We start from the raw sequence: 14,847 nt of genomic DNA, 5'->3' as shown, positions 1-14,847 counted from the left end.
GGGGCTGCGCCGCCCCGCTGGCGCCCGCAGGGGGCGCGCGCTCTCCGGCCGCCCGGTGGCGCGCGCCGCCTCCTCCTTCCCCGCCCCTGTCCGGGCCGACGGCGGCGGCGCGCGCTGCGCTCCCTGCACAGCGCGAGGGGATTGCAGGGGGGGGCGAGACAAAAGGCTCGGGCGGCGGAGGGGCGCGCGCCGCCGCGGCCGCGCGAGCTCCGCCCGGGCCCGGCCGCCACGAGGCGCTGCGGCCGCGGAGGCCGCCGCGGGAAGGGGCGTGCGCGGCGCGGCTGCAGCGAGCCGGGAGGGAGGGGGCTCCGGCGGCGGCGGCTCCGGGCTGCCGGCTCCGTCCGTCCCTGTGTGTTTGGAGCGGAGGAAAGATGGCAGCGGCTGCACTTCCTCTTGCACTTTCACCCCTGGGGGGAGGAGAAGGAGGGGGCGATACCACCCCCCCTACAAAAATCCAGCGGGGGCCCCCCGGCTCCTGCTCCCCCACCAAGCGTCGCCGCCGCCGGCTCCGGTCCCGGCCCCGCCCGCCTCGCTGCACCCGCACCACCGGCGCCGCAAACTTTCCTCTCTTCTTTTGCCGAGAAGACCCCCACCCTATTCATAAAGACCCCCCCTCCAGCCACTCGGGCTCCCCCTGCCCCCCCGCTTCCTGCCCCCCTCCCTCCCCGCATCCGCCAATGCAAGAGCAGCCAGAGCCAACAGGCCGGCCCCCACCCCGCCCGCCCGCGGGGGCTGGGGGCTGCAGTCCCCCCCTTCCCCAGCACCGATCCTCCAATGCCGAGCCGGCAGCGAGGCCCCCGCCCGCGGCACACGGGGGTGGAGGGGCTGCTCTCGCCCCCTCCCCCAAATATCCGGGCTGCAGCTCGCCCCCCAGACCCCCCTCCCGCCGGTGAGGGGAGGAGGGGCCGGCGGGGGGGGCTGCAAGCAGCCGGCCCCCCTCCCTGGGCGCAAATCGTCCAATGCAAACCCCTCCCGGAGCTGCAGAGGCGCAGAGCGGCCCCCACCTCCCCGCCTCGCCTGAGGAGAGCTGATCCCAGAGGGGCCAGGGGGCTGCGGAACAGACCGGCCTCCCCCCGCTCTTTCATTGCAATTCTCACCCCCACCCTCCCCCCCGTACCAGGATCAACTCTCAGCCTGACTAAAAGAGCGAGGCGCCGGCATGGTGGGGGAGGGAAGAGGGGCAGGGGGAATTCTTCCAGTAAAAAAATGCCCTCCTCTCGGGAGCGGGTTGGGAGAATCGGTACCCGCAGGCCGGGGGCTGCGGGAGGCACGGGCAATTGCATAGCCCCGACAGAGCCTCCCTCCATGTTGAGGAAACTGCTGCCCCACTGAGCCCCGCGGCTTCCCACGGCACCCAGCTCAGCCCCTGCTCCCCTGGAGTCACCTTTCCCCAGGCCCGAAGTTAAACACTCCAAAACGCACCGCTGCGATCCGCTGGTGGGGGCTGCTTGGACTGTCCTAGTGCTGAACCTTCCCTGTGTGCTCAAGGTCTCTCTATGATGAGATTCAATTTCAACATCATCATCATTACTCCTTTTCAGCTGAAATTTTCTCCCTGTCTATGAGAATTTTTCTCTACTTTTGACGAAATACTCCCCCACTCCAATACACACACACTTTCTTTAAAGAGTTCTTTGTTTTGTTAAAGACAACCCTTTCTAAAGTGTTCAAGGGCACTTCTTTGCATTTATAACAGTAAGCCTCATTTAGAATCCTTGGGTGACCTATTCACAATCCAATATCGCCACTCAAACTATTCCGTGGAAAATACTGAACTTAGAGCATGCAAGGGCATCACAAACGACTGAGCCTTCCAAGAGCTCCAGCCCAGCACTTGAATTAAACAGTGGTGGAACTGAAAAAGCATTCTGGGTACTGATGTGCAGATGAGCACACCAAGCTTCCAACTTCCAAACTGCAATATTACATTAACACTTAAGGCCACGCAGTGTCCTCAGCCTGTACATTGGGTTTCTCCTGCATTTGATACACTGCAGGCAGTGTATTTGTCTACACTACGGGCTGAATATTTCCAGGAGCTTTTTATTACTGCACTGTGTATACACACACCCTGATGTGAACATATATTTTTAGAAATCTGAGGTTATATGAGTGGTAGCAGTGGCAACGTACCCAGCTCAAGTAGACTGTATTATACAGATAATATGGTGCTAACACCCTGTAAGTCTGTCTGTATGCCATAGGCACAAGAGTTGTACTTGCTACAGTTAAGAAAATTATTATATTTAAACATACCAGCCAGCCTGTATGCAAACACACACACACAGAAATTAAAGAATCTGGAATTTGCTTATCTTTCCTAGTGGCTTTGGTTAGTTGTGTGCCTTTCCCCCCAGTGGTTTATTAATTTGCTTTCTTTTAGTCCCCAGCCTCCTGACATGGTTCCTGCTTCCTATTTCAGTTCCCTCCTTGCCTGTTCTTTGTCTCTCCTCTAGGCAGGGGGAGGGGGGAACGGGGGGGGGAGGGGGGGTCTTGCCGCTCTCACTGCACTTTCCTCAGAACTTTCTCCAGTTGCCATGGAATGTTCTGGTTTCAGCTTCCAGCCCTCCTGTTTAAAAGGCACCGTCCAAAACACCCTGCCTGCTTCTTTAGGTAAAAGCTCAGTATTCACCCCAAAGCATGGCTGTTTCTTGGCAAGTGACCCACTCACATTGGCCATGAGGATGCCAGATCAGCATGCTGGGAGCTCCTGCTGGAGCATGTTGCTGGATGCTTGTTAAAGATGAACGGCAGCGTGTTGCATGCCCAAGAGAATCACAAGGAGATCAACATAGCTGTTCACCTTAGCTGCTCGGCGCTCTGATACGGTAACAGCTGGATTTCTCCCTTTAGTACTTTCACTCTCATTACACTGACCTCCCTCACCTCTTGGCTCCACCAGCACTCTTCCTCAGAACATGAGACTAGCAAAGTAGTAATTAAACTAGCATTTGTTACAATGTAGCCAACTTCTATTTGCAAATAAGTGGTTTGTGCCATATAAAGACTTGCAAGCTGATGTGATAACTAAATGCCATTTGCCCATACTTAACTATGGAAGTGTACAGGTATGATTACCCTTGAACTAATTTATCATCACAATTAGTTACTGTCTTGAATGTGGAGGAGTTTTACATTTGCAATTAAAAATGTACATATTCAGTACACAGAATTTCCTCCCCTTTTCAGATGATCCCTAATCTATTTTCTCTGACATCTTCCGCACTGGGATCTGCTGAACTTCTTTTGAATTCACCTCTCTCTTAAATAAAGGCATTTTCCTCAGCTACTTCATTCAGCTTCTCATGATTTCCTGTCTTGCTTCTGCCCATGGGAATTCCTGAGCTGTCCCTAAATGTTTTGCAGCTGTCTGGTCTCTGCTGAACCATTTTGATTGGTATTTCAATAGTATTAGAAATCCTCTTTTGCTCTGAACATATGTGTACCATTTGGGACTGCACACTGTACATTGCTCACTTTACTACAGGAGAATTGCTACTGGCCTTACTCCTAAGTGCAGACCTTAAACTGGTTTGCAAATATAGGAGATAACATCAGACTATGTTACAGTCACATCTATTCAAATACATTTCAATATATGTTAATTAGACTTGAGTCACACCTATTTGTTGGACATTCCCAACTCATACATCTGCTATTTAGGCTACTGAATTTTTTCAGAATAGTCTTCATTGTTATATGCTTTGAGAAGATTAGTCACTATTTCACATGCATTATATTGTTAGCAAAAACATTTCTGCATAGCACTGGTGCCAGCTGGTTAAGTCATAGGAACAATTTCCTTTATAAGTGTTTCATAGAATATAGAACATGGCACATGTCATGGCACACTTGCATTTTCAGGGACTGGCTGTCACTTTTTTTGAGCTTTCACTGGAATTTTAATTAACTGTGACTGATCTAATAAGTAATTAATTCAGTATTCATTACTTGTTGATTATTATTTAAATTTAGTTTTTAAAATCTTGCTCGATTTTTTTATTGGGAGTCTTCCCATGAGGATGCTAACCCTGGCAGCCAGGATTCTCAAACTTGGAGACAGCACAGTTTCCTCTGTGACCCAGCTGTGGGTTAGTGATTTGTTAGCTTTCTCCTTTAGAAGTAGATTAACAGCTCTATTGTTTAAACATACTGAGCATTCTCACAAAAATGACAGCAACTGCTAATAGCAAGGTATAGCACGCTATGAAAAGTATGCAGAAAGAGTTAGTTTATAAAGGGAAAACTGCACTGTTTGCTTTTCCTCTTTTTGATGACTCTCCTCACTACACTCACATGCTGTGTAGTCCATCTGTTGCATGGCAGCCCACAACAAAGTCTGAGGAGCTGATGCTAACTTACTGTTGTTAAACTAATTTAACATAGTTTTGGAAGCTGACCCTTGATACTTCATCTCCCTTTTTCCCCTTCCATTTCTTCACTCTGCCCAGTTTAACTTACTCTAGTCTGCCTTGAACCAAAGCAACCCAAGACATTCAAAACAAGATTGCCACAATAGGGATCTGGACAAAATGAGAATACAGCCTAGGATTCCATCTAACCAACTGCCCATGAATTAGGCATCCATACCTTATATAAGCAAACCTGACAGAAAACTTTCTTGTGTAAAACATACATTACAATACAATCCTACATATGCAGCTCAAGTAGTGAATGCTTGTTATTTACAGATTAATAACTAAACAACTGTGTTGCCCTGAGAAGGACTTCTCCATAAAAAACAAGAATAGAAGTGCTGTTCCAGAAAGACAACTAGTAAGGGATACATGTGTATTTCTTACACTATTCAAAAGATGCAACTTTCTGTCTGTTGACTCAAGACTCAATGAATATATGAATTGCGTGAACTTTCATTGGTATTTCACCTCAGACAATCAATACTATGATTCCATAGCAGACTCAGTACTAAAGATCTCAGAAAATCTTACCTTTGGTAGCAGGTTCTCAAAATCTTTTTCCTCCAAAAGGTATGATGCTGGCTCTTAGTCAGCTGATTAAAACCACCTTAAGATTAAGTTTGTCTCCTCTTCAAGCATGAGCAGTTCTTCCCTGAAGTACAACAATAGAGTTAATTATCAGCCAGCTCTTAAAGCAAAGCACAAAAAAGGGTGATTTTGCAAAATTATGAAAGAAAAAAACCAAAAAAATCCACAGAGAAAAACTGCCCTCAAATGAACATATTCCCTATATGCTCTAGTTTGCAGTTACCATTCTTTCATAGGAGAACTCTGTCAGGTTGATTACAGTCCCACAGCCATAATTGTCAAAATGATAATTACTGAGGTTGAGGCTATCATCTGATGCAGATTATTTTTCACTAGGCTAGTGGTAGAGAAGATATGGAACTCCAACAGCCTTGTTTCACCTGAAATCTTGAACTGATTACCTCCTGGCCACCTCCCTCCTACTTTTTAAAAATCCTGCAGGGACACCCACCACTATGCTAGAAACGTGGTACCTACCAAGCCCACCAGCACACAGGTAGCATTAGTGTAGCTGTTTGCCTGTATATTCCACACCTTCTGTCATAAGGGGAATTACCAAAACCACACGTGCTGTGCTACCAGAGTGACTCTTAAGCTTAAATTAGCATCTCAGTACAGTGTGAAGTCTTGATATTCACAAGTATTTTAGGATTGAAGTTATTTATTAGAAGAAAACATAGGAACAGAAAAAAAAGGATACAAAAGTACCTGACTATGCAAGTATGCAATGCTTATTTCTAAGAAGGCTCTTTATGTGATTTTAAAGAAGCATACACAAGTTATCATGATTAATTTCACACTCACAGTTTTTACCATGTATTTTACAATGGTAAATTTTACATGGTTATCCAAAAGACCTGCAAACCTCTTCTCAACGTACTTAGTTTCCATCTCACATAAGTGAAAACTGTACTCAAGCTAAAATAATAGCTGTTCCAGAAAGCATTTCAGAATTTGGCTCATAATGAAGTAGCTTAATTAAAATTGGTAGTTTGACAAAAAACACACTAAGCATATTAATTACTCACTTCTATTTAAGTGATCTAGTTACCATAGGGAGCAGTGCTATGGAAATATGAAAGTTTCAATCATACTGTGGCAACTGCACATTCCTGTTGTGAAAAAATAAAACTGAGGCACAAGTAAAGGAAATTACTTGCTCATAATCAATGAGTCAGCAGGACTGGAGTGCATAGAATATGAATTTCCAAACCCCATTTTTGCTACATCCCTCCATCATTCAGATCTTGCTAATGAGTTATGTGCCATTTCAGTCACATTCCTGTCATTGTAGCTAATAAACACAAACTCCTGTTTTTTCCCAATCACTGATTCCATACTGTCTCATGTTTCCTAATTGTTTGATGACAAAGACTTAATTCAGATGCAGTTTTCCTGTATTTTCTAAAAAACCCATTTCTAAACACCTTAATAAAAATATTAGAAAATGCTTGTGTCATATACTTTCAGTTTATCTGTTTGTAATTCATATGACTACTTGATCATTTGGGCTTTGTTGCATATTTCTATCTTTATTTGGTGTTTGACATGGGATGCAGTTGGCCACCTGAGAGGCTGCCTCTGCGACTGCTTCACAACCCTTGGAAATACATCCCCTTCTTGCACTTCATCTAGACTTCCTAAATGGAATTATCTCAATTTAAAAACCATACATATACATTTAAAACAGGATAATTCATATTCTCTGTCTTCCATCAGCACCCATTATCCCGTTATGAAGCTCATTTAACCTTCTGAGTAGATCTCAGTCTCTTGCACGTCCTTTCATATTCTCTCAGGTTCCACTGGGGCTTTTTCCTCTTCCAGTGTTTTATTAGTATTTCTTTGACTTTTTTTCCTTCTCTGAATGCCTTTTTTTTTTTTTTAATAGACTTCTATAATTCATTCTTCATTTTCTAATTTTGACTGCTATCTTCAGAGGACATAATTTATCTACTCCCGATTATTCATCTTTCAGTCATTTTCCCAGCTGTCACACCTCACTTCCCATGGTCCTAACCACCCTGTTCTCCAAGTACCACAAAGCATCAAACACCTTTAAATTTAAAAATTCACAACAGTCATCACAAGAAATAAAATCAATTGCACCTTATTCACAGCCTGGAACCAATCTCTACTGAACAAACCTTTCTGAAGTTTAAATGAAAGTGCTGTTCTAAACTAATATGAACTACTTTAAATATTCTAACAAATTAGAAAGTGTTCATTTGGCTAGGAAAAAAAAAATCAGAAATATTATCTTCGTTAATTAAACTCTTACTCTCTTCTGGTTATTAAGGACAATACTCAACACTCAAATAAGTTTTTTAGTGCATAAATTCCTTACAGGATCTTTGCTCTAGTAGCTTTCTGGAAAAAAATAACTTAAGAGTACCTGTTTGTAGGAACAACTACTTCTGTTGCTAGCAGCAAGCTCTGAAGTTACCCAACACTGACTGCAACAGTAGAGGCAGCCTTAAGAAACTCTGACCATTCAAAATCACATTTTCCTCAGTGTTTTTCCTATAACTCAAATATGGACTGATTGTAGGGTAGAGTTGAGACACAAACAAGTCCAACTCCATCTGAAGTAAGAAAAAATTTATACCAGAACCAAATTTCCTATGTCCTATGTTGAAAACAGATATTGTTCACAAGGAATAATTAGCAAACCATGAACAAATATACAGTGGTAGGTGCATTTATATTTACCCTAGCTAAGCAGAGATAACATTACCAGGAATAGTAATCCCATTTTATTTGAGATTCTATTTTAGTAAGCTCTATATAAGATTATATTAATGAAAGTGCCTAATGTAGTTTATGACAGACATTAAAGGCTACTTTTTATTTATTTTACTATTTCAATTAGGAATATGCAGAGGCAGAAGGAGATAGCAAATATAGCACTTTGTACTCAAATGAAACAGATCCTTCCTGGAGAGGTTACCGAATATGGTTCCCATCAATTATGCCAGTTCAGACAAAATATGACAGGGAAACAAACTTGGGAGACTCTAAAATCCTGATAACTTACTTCCCTATGTCATAAAAATACTTTTTATTCCAAATCCAACTGTTTGGCTTCTTGTGATACCATCAAAAGCTGAAGGTCGTTTGCTCTTTAAAACTGGAAGGGGACATTAAACCAAATCCTTTATCTATTAAATTAGTAGTCAGCGGGCAGTTACAGATGTCCCTGGGGCAAAGTGGTATGGCCTGGGCTCAGCTGAAAGGAGCCGTGAGAAAGCTCCGGTATGGAAGTCTCGCCTTAGTAAGACATCAGCTAAAGGCTCTGTACACCAGCTCCACCGGATTCAACAGGGTTGTGGAATATATACGCACATCTACACACCTGGTGATGAGCAGTACTGCAAGTGAACTACAAGAGCAGAGCAGAGGCAGATCTTCGAAGCAGCAGGTCCCATTTAACCACAGTGAAAGGCACAGGACAGCTCCTCTCAGGGGCAGGGGGTGCCCTCGGCTCGGCAGGCTGCCCCGCAGCACCACACAGCCGCTTTCCCGCCCATCGCCTCAGCCTCTCGCACCTCGCGCTCTTTCCTCAGGACAAGCACCCAGAGCCTCAGCCCTCAGCCCGGGCTGCCGCACTCTCTCCCAGCACCACACCGGCGCTTTTCTCACAGAGGAGCATCTCAGCCTCACGGCCGTTTTTCTCCATCCCCCGCCCAGAGCCTCTCAGCAGCTCTCCGGCACACGCAGTACCGGAGGCTCATGTAGCTTCCTACACGCCGGCAGCTGCCTCAGCGCCGCTCTCCCATGCGGGCACACACGCATCGCACACACGCATCACACACATTCTCTCCAGCTCCCCCTGGCCCCGGTGCCCGCCCCGGTGCCTTTCCCCTCACACCGGAGCCGCCGCTGTGAGGCAGCGCGAGGGCTGCGCAGGGGGCGCTGCGGAACCTCCGCACAGAGCAGCGCGCGGACTGGGTAGCGCGCGCGCGCGCGCGCTGCCGGCCCTTTCCCGCCCGCCGTCGAGGCGCGCGCTCCCGCTGCTTCTCGCGAGAGCTGGCCTGGGTCTCGCGAGAGCCTGCCGGACCGGTCTGGCGGAGGGAACCGGCGGTGGAGGCTGAGGTGGTGGCTGAGGCGGTGGTTGAGGTGGTGGCTGCCGGCAGCTGCCGGGGCCCGGGCCCGCCGCCGAGATGAGCAGCACGCTGGCCAAGATCGCGGAGATTGAGGCTGAGGTAACGCACCGGCTTCCTCCTCGGCCGGGGACGGGCCAGGCACAAAGCGTTCGAGGGGACGGCTGGGGGTTCCGCGTTGTGGGAACGGTGCCGCTCCTCGAGGGAGTGACACGGCCCTGACGGAGCCTCTGAGGTGCTGAGGCGCCGCGCGGCCCCGCAGACACTGTCCCGGGTGAGCATTCCGTTCCCTGCTCTTGCAGATGGCCCGGACGCAGAAGAACAAGGCCACGGCTCACCACCTGGGGCTGCTGAAGGCCCGGCTGGCCAAGCTGCGCCGGGAGCTCATCACCCCCAAGGGAGGCGGCGGCGGCGGCCCCGGGGAAGGTGCGTTGTCCTGCCTCGGCAGCCCCTGCTGAAGTGGCCGCTCCTCGCTGCCGAAGGGCGGGCTGTGGAACGGAAATGGGTCTAACGGGGGTGGCTCTTGTCCGCTTAAATCGTGCCAGACTGTCCTCTGGATAAATCAGAGTGACCTTCTCTCCCAGGGGTCCTTCCTGGTGCGGGACGTTTGCTGTGGTTTGTGGTTTGTGGTTTGTTCCTTTCTGGAACTTTGGGGTGGAGCCCTTGTTGAAGTCTAAATGAAAGGGCTTCTGTATTTTGGCCGATATAATCTAGTATTTGCAGAAGTCTTAAAAGATTACATGAGGAAGCATCTTGCAGGAGTCACCTGTTTTTAAATGTAAAGGTGTCAGTTGCTGCAGTGCTTAAAAGGGATGTGCCACCTACACTCTAGTATAGCCCACTGGGAGACCTGGCAGCTGGTACTTTATTGACAGGTTCATGCCATGGAGTGTTACACAAAATGGTGCAGAGCAATACAGACTGTGAACTTTCTGTTTCATACTTTTTCTTGTCAGAAAGCTTGCCTGGCTTTCTTTCAGGTGATAATAGAAATCCAGAACCTCAGAAGATAGGAAATACCATATCTTGAAATGGTTATTTTTGCTCCTTATTTGCAGGTTTTGACGTTGCAAAGACAGGTGATGCCCGGATTGGGTTTGTGGGTTTTCCATCAGTGGGGAAATCTACTCTTCTAAGTAATCTTGCTGGTGTATACTCTGAGGTGGCAGCATATGAGTTCACTACACTGACCACTGTGCCTGGAGTCATTAGGTACAAAGGAGCAAAGATACAGGTGAGATCTTTCTGTGTCTGTGAGGATAAGAGGGTATGTGTGTTAGTTTGTGTTATATGTGTTACTAACAGATATATGTGTGAGTATATGTGTTAGTCTGATGGTCTAGTATGACATTAGCAGGTTAGAAGTGACATGTACAAGTGCCTGACAGTATACTGGAAGTGTTTCCAGTAGGTACTAGTTTTGCTCTGGGGGAAGTTTCTGTGGTGGTTCTTATATTCTGTATGAGGTGATTGTTTCCATTGTACCAGTAGGGCACCAGGGATAACAATATAGAAGAATCAAAGGGGAAACAATTTTGCCAGAGTTCTATTTAGATTTGCAGTGGAGTCAGCTGGTCTTGGAGAGAGGTAAAAGTAGGATTTTTTTCGTCATGAAGAAAAATCCTTTTCTCATCAGTCACTTTCTTTCCTCTGGACAAATAGCTACTTGATCTCCCAGGAATTATTGAAGGTGCCAAAGATGGTAAAGGCAGAGGACGACAAGTCATTGCAGGTGAGTACATTAAAGCTGGAGGCAGCATCCTATTACTGGTTCAGTTGTTTCAGCTGATGAGAAAAAGTGCTGAATCTCTGTTTCTGGTGTCTTTAAAAAGCTGAAGTGTACCATGGAATTGAGCTGCCCACTGTAAAGCAGTAGCTGTTTTCACTTTAGTCTGTTTTCAGTTCTGTCTTTACGTATTTGCTGAATTTGTGCCCTGCATTGACACTGCAGTCAAAGTATATTACCAGTTTTGAAGGTAGATGTGATCCCATATTGAACTAGGGTGCTGTCTTAATTTCTTTGCCTATCTTACTGTCATCTTTCTTGGGTGGCAATATAGACAGGAAAGTGGGAAGTAAGATTTTTTCAGCTTCTCTGATTGTTAGAACATTCAAGTATCTGTGTATCAGTGATGCTTAGCCAGCATCACAAACTTCAGCCTTATACTGGACTTTTAAAATAAGCAGTGTACTGGTCTTATCACAGGTTTAATATTGTCATCAGTGCACAGAGCCATATTTTGTGTTGTTTTGTCTCAGTCTGTGTGAGGGTACTTTTTTGAGGGATGGTTTTCTTTTTCTGCTTCTTAGTTGCTCGAACCTGTAATCTCATTCTGATTGTTCTGGATGTGCTGAAGCCCCTTGGTCACAAGAAAATCATTGAGAATGAACTGGAGGGATTTGGAATTCGTCTGAATAGTAAGCCCCCCAATATTGGCTTTAAAAAAAAGGATAAAGGAGGCATTAACCTTACAGCCACAGTAAGTTGGAAGACTTCTTTAACTAAAATTAGGGGGAGAAAAAAAAAAAACCGCTTGGAGAGGCACTGGCAGTTAACAGTGTGGCAAGGACCTTACCTGTGTTATGACTTGGTTAGGAGGTGGTACTCCTGTACTGAGCTGTAGTCAGCTACTTTTCCCAGGAGCCCAGCACCTCCTGCCCCCTAAATCAGATGTTTGGCAGCTTTCCAACAATTTCAAGTTCCAAGGCCCAAAGGTCAATAAGTGCCTCTCTCTCGGTGGCTTCTGGAGAAGATTACTCAGAGTTCCATGCCTTGCAGCCTGGAGTGTTCATTTCCCACTGAATCTTAATTTAAAAGTGTAGGAACAGCCAGAGAAGCCAATAATCAGAACTCTGCTTTTGGAATCACATAGTTGTGTGCTCACTGAACTACTAAATACAGAGATTCATACTGCAACTGCTCCCAGATTGACAGGAAACCCTGCTTCTGAAGTGTCTCATTGCAGCTGTCAGTGGGGCATTAATACAAATACAGATGTTACAGTTTAAGTATTTTTCCTCTCTCCTGAGGCTGATTGTGGTAAAAGCATAGTAAAGTCCATTAACTTACAATGCAGTGATTTCTAGTCATCTATATGCAGTAATTGCTAGGTTATAATATTATTATAATTGGTTTTGCTGTAAACTCTTCCATTCCTTATTACTGTGTCTGTGTTCAGTGTCCTCAGAGCGAGCTGGATACTGAAACAGTGAAGAGCATCTTGGCAGAGTATAAAATTCACAATGCTGATGTCACACTGCGCAGCGACGCCACTGCTGATGACCTGATTGATGTTGTTGAAGGGAACAGGTACTGTTGGGACCCTGGGTTTGGCATGCCTGCAATTTACAAGCCAAAGAACAAAACATTTTCTGAGGTTTGCTTCCCACAGAAGCTCAGCAATGTGCTGTCAACATTGTGCTGTTTAGCACCTTCCTGTTCTTTTAAAAAATGAAGCTTTTTCAGAGGTGGTAGTGGGCTGCTGCTTGGCTGCTGTAATGGTGTTTCCTTCTCTTTGCAGGGTTTACATCCCGTGCATTTACGTCCTAAATAAGATTGACCAGATTTCCATTGAGGAACTGGATATTATTTACAAAGTACCCCACTGTGTACCAATATCTGCTCATCATCGCTGGAACTTTGATGATCTGCTGGAGAAAATCTGGGACTATTTGAAGCTAGTACGAATGTGAGTCCCAGTTGCTGCCTACTGTGGAGTTAGGTGTAAGGCTGAGACTGAAGAATGTCTCAAGAGTGGATGAATAATGATTATTTTATAGTGGTTTTCTGCTAGCTTAAAACTCTGTCTTTGAAATTATGATGTCTTTGTCACTGAAGTATGTTTAGCCTTTAAATCTGGGATTGTGCTCCTCCTGTCTGTTTTGTGATGGACCTAACAGCCATGAGTGCTGTACTTTGGACTTCTTGTAGAGGAGTTGAACAAGGACCTTGTGAAACCAAGTCCAAGACACATCTTTAAAAAATCCTCCAAACACAGAATTCTAGTAAAACTTTGCATTAATTGTGAATTTTAGAGGCAGTCCTCTTTTCAGTCTGCCATGCACACAGCTCTCTTAACAGACCTGAATTTAGTTCTTCATTTTAGCATTTCTGACATTTTTACTATAAATTATTCCAGGCTCACCTCATACTTCTAATGCATTTCTTTGGATGAATTTTTTAAGGAATCTATTAATACTCATAATGCAGTAATTTTAGTCTTTTGAACTTGTACCCATCTTGTGACAATATAAAGTCTAATATAAAAAGGGATTTAGTATGTCTAGGTGTCTGGCCTGTAGACTTTGTTAGTTTTTTTCCTAGTGTATGTTCAGATTTTCACAGAAAAAAAAATGACCAGTTGGAACTATAACACTGCAGGGATTCTTTTCCATCAACTATTACTGTTTCATCTTTTAAAGCAACTACAGAAAGCTCACTAGTGATAAAGCTTTGCTGTTAAACAGGAAAGCCTGCTGCAGCCACTGGCTACCCAGATTACACCAATTTAAAGATAATTCACCAATTTAAAGACAATCTTGTTCCTTTTGAAGTAGTGGATCTCAGCACAAGTGTCTGGGATGGCAGTGTGAATGGCCTATGAAATGTTATGATGGGTTGAAAGAAGTTTTGGTATTGACTGACTGTTTCATCTACATTACAGCTACACCAAACCCAAAGGGCAGCTCCCAGACTACAGCTCTCCTGTGGTACTACCTTACTGCAAGACCACAGTGGAGGATTTTTGCATGAAGATCCACAAAAATCTCATTAAAGACTTTAAATAGTAAGTGTTATAGACACTAGAAAATAACTTGCTTCCTGGTATATTCTTTCATTCTCTTGTAAATTAGAAGGGAAAACAGTTTGGAATTATTTTTTTTATGTTGAACAAAATAGATTTGCCTAGAATAATTAAATCTAATAGTTAAATTACTAGAGGAGGGTAGATTTAGATTAGATGTTAGGAGGGAGTTCTTCACCATGAGGGTGGTGAGACACTGGCATAGGTTGCCCAGAGAGGTGGAGGAAGCCCCAGCCCTGGGCTGCACAGAGCTCTGAGCAACCTGATCTAGTGGGAGGTGTCCCTGACCATGGCAGGGGGGTTGGAACCAGATGATCTTAAAGGTTCCTTCCAACCCAAACAATTCTATAATTTTATTATTACTCTATTTGATGTCCTTAAACTCTTCCTGGATAAATTTCCTCTGTGGGAAAACTGTTACATATATATATATATATATATATTTCTCTATATGTGAAAGTAGTTCTAGATGCAGTATTACAGACTGTTCTATACACACAAGTATTTTCAGTGACTTCATACTTTGTTTAGATCTGTTTGTACTTCACACAGACCACTCATCCAGGTACTTTCAGGAGAGTAAAAATAGCTCTTAAGCATTGCTTTCTGCATTAGCTTTGTGACAAAAATAGCTGCTCTGCTGTTGCCCATTACACTTCTAAGCCTTTTAAATGTGGATATTTTTTCTCCTTTCAGTGCACTGGTCTGGGGTTCATCTGTTAAACACAACCCTCAGAAAGTCGGTAAAGACCATACTCTTGAAGATGAGGATGTTATTCAGATTGTGAAGAAATAAAGTTGTTCTGACATGGTTTTCTACTGTCCCTGAAGTTTGTCATTAGCTGTGACAACGAACAGGCTGTTTCTGCCAAGCCACAGCAAATGGTAATTGTTTGTGATAGTTCCTTACTGTATGGTAAAAATGATGCTTCT

General features: G+C 45.0%; 1 protein-coding gene across 1 annotated transcript; it reads left to right on the top strand.

Annotated features, from left to right (window-relative positions):
• The first annotated feature begins 9,055 nt into the window (after positions 1 to 9,055).
• Positions 9,056 to 14,738, top strand: DRG1 (developmentally regulated GTP binding protein 1). Its single transcript, XM_030460683.1, has 9 exons — positions 9,056 to 9,211; positions 9,412 to 9,535; positions 10,168 to 10,343; positions 10,772 to 10,841; positions 11,420 to 11,589; positions 12,289 to 12,419; positions 12,631 to 12,798; positions 13,774 to 13,896; positions 14,611 to 14,738. Exons 1-9 carry the CDS (start codon positions 9,170 to 9,172, stop codon positions 14,708 to 14,710), a joined length of 1,104 nt encoding a protein of 367 aa, XP_030316543.1. The 5' UTR covers positions 9,056 to 9,169; the 3' UTR covers positions 14,711 to 14,738.
• Positions 14,739 to 14,847: the final 109 nt, after the last annotated feature.

This window comes from Calypte anna, chromosome 15 (genome assembly GCF_003957555.1).
Source record: "Calypte anna isolate BGI_N300 chromosome 15, bCalAnn1_v1.p, whole genome shotgun sequence".
In the NCBI taxonomy this organism is placed as follows: domain Eukaryota; kingdom Metazoa; phylum Chordata; class Aves; order Apodiformes; family Trochilidae; genus Calypte; species Calypte anna.
The sequence above is the reverse complement of the archived record's forward strand: the minus strand, read 5'-3'. Positions and strand labels throughout refer to the sequence as shown.

Excerpts from the sequence above, each read along its gene's own strand:
- DRG1 (XM_030460683.1), top strand. The coding sequence starts at position 9,170 with ATGAGCAGCACGCTGGCCAAGATCGCGGAGATTGAGGCTGAG. Across the intron at positions 10,344-10,771 it reads ACAAAGGAGCAAAGATACAG|CTACTTGATCTCCCAGGAAT; the intron begins GTGAGATCTTTC and ends CTGGACAAATAG. Across the intron at positions 12,420-12,630 it reads GATGTTGTTGAAGGGAACAG|GGTTTACATCCCGTGCATTT; the intron begins GTACTGTTGGGA and ends TTCTCTTTGCAG.